The 4,673-nt window shown below is 34.9% G+C and overlaps 1 protein-coding gene across 1 annotated transcript; it reads right to left on the reverse strand.

The window, feature by feature from the left end:
• Positions 1 to 663: 663 nt before the first annotated feature.
• LOC114526077 lies at positions 664 to 1,182 on the reverse strand. Its single transcript, XM_028547577.1, has one exon. It carries the CDS (start codon positions 1,180 to 1,182, stop codon positions 664 to 666), a length of 519 nt encoding a protein of 172 aa, XP_028403378.1.
• Between the last annotated feature and the right edge of the window lie 3,491 nt (positions 1,183 to 4,673).

The raw sequence follows: 4,673 nt of genomic DNA on the forward strand, positions 1-4,673 counted from the left end.
ATATCAGTTTACAATTTATGTCAGAGCTAGAGTTCTTATAACTAAACCTAATCACAAAATTTCGAAAGAAACAATAAAATATATAACCAATAGATTAAATACTGATGAATGGATTTCTATTTCCGCACCATTTCTTAGCGCTGAGTGGCTAAAACATGAGCGCGAGATCACCTGGTTGTTATCAAACAAGTATTTATATGTTTGTGAAATATATTTATGATATAGAGGCATCGCTGTTCTAATCTTTTTATCGTTATAAACCAGCCCGTTTACACTTGCAATTTTATGTGCGATTTTATTCTTTTGGTAGATGTGAACGAGTGAGCAGCCGACAAATGCTTTGATGAATAAGAGTTCTTATTTTAACGTTCGTAACTAATTCACTCGTTCACATCAAAAGAAGAAAATCGCTCATAAAATCACAGCAAAAATCGCAATTGTAAACGGGCCTTCATAGCTTGTTATAGTTATACTATATATTATATAATACACCGAAAAGCATTGATATAATTTTCGAATGTCAAAAGAGGCTTTCCAAAACCACTCCTTAAGAACTCCTTATTACTATATGTTCATCTAAAAGTCTATATCCGCTTGTTCTTGTTTTGCGACGTCTGTCTTGAAGATTTGCAATCGTGTTAAGCGTGCACTTACAAATATCATTCAGTTTAAATATAACACTTCCACCTCTGCTGGAGTAAAAGCTAGACTGCCAGCAAGGAGGGATTGTGTTTTCCTTTCACCAAAGCTATATCCAGGCGGAGCTTGATACGAAATACCTAGATTTGCGTAACTGCCGTATGTTTTTTGAGTAATAGTTTTGTCAAAAATGCTAAGATCAGGTCCAATCCCAAATTTAGGCCCGGAGTCCTTGTTTGATTCAATCGCTGTTGCCGTATTCGGATTTTTCAGAAACGACTTGAAAGGCGCGAGGTCATCGTTATTGTGAAATGAAAATAAAAAGGAGCCTGGAGCAGCCCGTGAGCCTTCGTAACCTGCCCATGTAGTTGTCGCGAATCCTCCAAAGATAAGACTCTTGCCATTTTTTACAACTTTTACAACTGTCAATGTCGGGACTTTTGAACTCCCGTCTCTTGTCGCCCGCCAGCAAACACTCCAATTCCCTGTCATCGGCAGCCATTCTGCCAAAATTTTTGTAAATTCTGGTGACTCCGCGGCCATTATGACTGAATCCAATTCATGGACTATAATTATAAAATATTGAAGGATTCTTATTAGCAAAACCACTGGCCTACGTCAACATGGAATGCTTTGTGAAAATATCAGTTTAATTATTACTTGCCTAAACATTCTGTTCCATTGTAAAAAAATCCGCGGGGACATTGACAGTCGTAGGAGCCATCAGTGTTGCTACAGTTTGCTTTGGAGTGGCAGTTGTGGGCTGCCGCTGAACACTCGTCTATATCTGAAATTATCGATATAATATAGTACAAGATAAGTTTTGTTCGCTCTTCAATGACATTATTTTGTAAAATGACATTGTGCATTGACTGTTTATTTTTGCGCAGTTATAACTACTAATATAATAATTACAAAGATAATTAGTAAAATTCTGGTCTCTGATTGGTCCAGCGACCCTTAATTATTACGCGATAAGACTCTTGGCGTTTTGACTTTTTTTTGTGGAAATCTCTTTTAGAATATTATGCGTATACAATTTGTAGATAAATTATTATTTTACGTTGTATAATATCTAATTCTATACTGTATTGTTAATGTGCTTTTATACGAACGGGCTTTCTCTTCGGAGATATAGGAACCCTGATTTTTATAATTTAATTTTGATTTCATTAATACACTGGCGGTCAAAAAGAGCTGCTCAAAACAAGTTAAAATGCTCTCAAATCAACGTAACTGTCCCTCTAACAATATATACGAGTAAATATAGACTAGATTACATGCGAAGCTATATGAAATATTAATATTTTGTCGACCCTCCTTTGGCCTTATAATTGATAACGGCCTTACACCGGCGTGGTCTACTTTCTGTTAAAGTGGTAATCTTAACAGTCAAAAGAAATTCATCCTATGGACAGTCTTTATAGCAACGCATAAATGATGGACGCTTTATGAATGAATTCCTTTCTTGCACTATTCCCTTGACATTGTCCAACAGATTTTCAAAAGGGTTAAGGTCTTTTGATTGTGCAGAACAATCCATTTCTGTCACTTCCTCTTCCTGGAACTATTATTTGACAATATCTTGGAAGTGTGGCAGGTTGCATTACATTATTGAAATATTGCTTAGAAAAAGAGAAATAACAGCTCAATAAAAGATTGATTGTCACGATTCCTGTTACATACGATAAAAGCAACATTTGAACAGTTTTTTTTTATCACCAGTGTATTATTATGATTTCATTTTTTTCCCTCAATTATACTAAACTTTCAAAAAGTGTATTAATTTCTTCTGATTATCACTCCTTAGCAAAACTGTCGGCCGACCATAGAAGGAAACATTTTAAAAGGAAACTAGAAATGCATGCATGCAGCAACCCCTCGCTATTTCAAGCCAAGTACACAATTTCCTGAGCTAACCTGACCTAAACTTATATTATAAAATGACACAAAACTGAAATTAGTCTATATTATATTTTATGTTTCCATCATTCGAAAGAAATATAATCATAAAGAGTAGTGAGTAGTGTAAACATTGGCCGTTCGAATTTGCTGCATTATGCCAGGCCAAGGCAGCAAATAAGTATAATGGTTTAAAATTGAAGTTTCAAACGATTAAACAATGCAAAATCTTCAGAGAAAAAGAAAAAACCTCAAATGTTAGGCTATTTTATTCTGTTATGCAGTCGACGGCTAAAAGTTTTATATTTATAGAATAATTTAGCGTGTATTTGTAATATCAAATTACACTTTCGAAAACACTTTTTAAAGTTAAAGTTAAAGCAAAGGTGTAACAGCCTTTCACAGTTGATTTATGCGATTGCATAAAAAGCTGAAATTTATACAAAGCTAAAAATTAATCTTTCTCTGTAATGTATCCATTTTCTTCTGTGTTATCTTCCATGCCTCATCTTGTTTCTTCTCGTTTTATTTTGCACAACGTTTATGAAACGCTTTTACAAAAGAGTTTACGAAATGACGGTTAAATTGCAGACGTTCTCATTGAAATACAAACTTTCTATCTCAGCCAATCAAAACGTTCCGCGCGTGATTCCTAATCTCCGAGCGGAATTAGTACCCTCGCGGGCGCTCCGCACCCGTTCGGGGATAATACAACAATAGAGTTGATGTTCGTGAGCATAAACATGTTTTTGGCCCGCCTCTGAACTCTGCTGCGAGGAGGGCTAAGACACCTCTAGGGTTAGAAGGCTAAGATGCCCAAGAACATCAACTGTATTACTATTATATTACCTTTTAAGGGTAATTTTTGTCTAAAAAATATGATGGGTAAAAGCTTTAGTCATTCTACTGATTGGCTTAGATCAGCGGGCTAGGATATATTCAGCCCGGCAAATTTATCCTTTTAGCCCGTCAAATACACCGCAATGCCCGCCAAAATTAATACAGCAATAAATTTCAAAAGAAAATACGTATCCGGAACGAGATTATATTAGCCCCTATGCACCTCCGCTTAACGATTTTACGCCGTCCACGGTTAGGGATAGGTTTAGGGTTAGGTTAGTAAATACAAGTTGTTAAACCTAAAGTAATGTATACATTACATTGGTAATGTAGAAAGATTTTTATGAGCTAGACGAATAATTATTTTCTATCTTCTTATAAGTAATGTTCTAACGGTGTCACAATTTTGGTGCTAAGTAAATTATATTACAATTTATAAAGTCATTCTAATCAAGTAAGGCATCCTTTTAAAATTTAAGCTAGATCGTGAGGGAAAGTAAGGAAAATAATTAAAAAGTTTAAAAAGTTATTTTCCGTAAAATGAGATTGTATTCATACACAAATGCGTTTCTGGGTCTGTATATATATATAGAAACTATAAAATCGATTTTAAATATTTTACGCACCTGTACAATTTTTTCCATTTCCTGAATACCCAGAGAGACACGTGCAGTTGTATGAACCATTCGTATTGTTACAACTTGCATTTGAGTGACATACTTTGGTAGATACATTCGAACATTCGTCAATGTCTAAAGCAGTAAATGATTTAAAAAATTTTTCAAATGATCAGTTCAAATCAATCAAAATAAAACAGTTCACATTAGGATATATTAATTTACAGGCGTCCTTAAAATGAATTTCATTGAAGGATTTAAATCTTAAAAGATTCGCTTTGGAAATTTATAACCATCGAAAAGCCTGAAAAGTGGAGACAGGTTGTTTACCTGTGCAATTCTTTCCAACCATTGCATAACCAGGAAGACAAGTGTCTAAAAAACCACAAGAAAAACAAGCTAGTTTTCTCATCCTAAATCCCAAACAAATTAAAAGCATATATAAATATTCAGGTACACAGAGTTGCAAAAAACGCTGCGGGTACGCGGGTAACACCCGTTAGAAAGGTTTGCTTTGAATGAAGTTTGTTAGGAAGGTTCAAAGTCCTTTCATTAACTTCATATCTGGAAGTTGCCTTGTCATGACGAGCTCTGTTTTCTGTGCTCTATAGATCGAGCCCGTACAATTAATAAACTACTCAGACATAGAGTTGGAATAGTTACGTTATGCTGGCT

Source organism: Dendronephthya gigantea, unplaced genomic scaffold (assembly GCF_004324835.1).
Source record: "Dendronephthya gigantea isolate DGI-Jeju-01 unplaced genomic scaffold, DenGig_1.0 000037F, whole genome shotgun sequence".
Taxonomy (NCBI): domain Eukaryota; kingdom Metazoa; phylum Cnidaria; class Anthozoa; order Malacalcyonacea; family Nephtheidae; genus Dendronephthya; species Dendronephthya gigantea.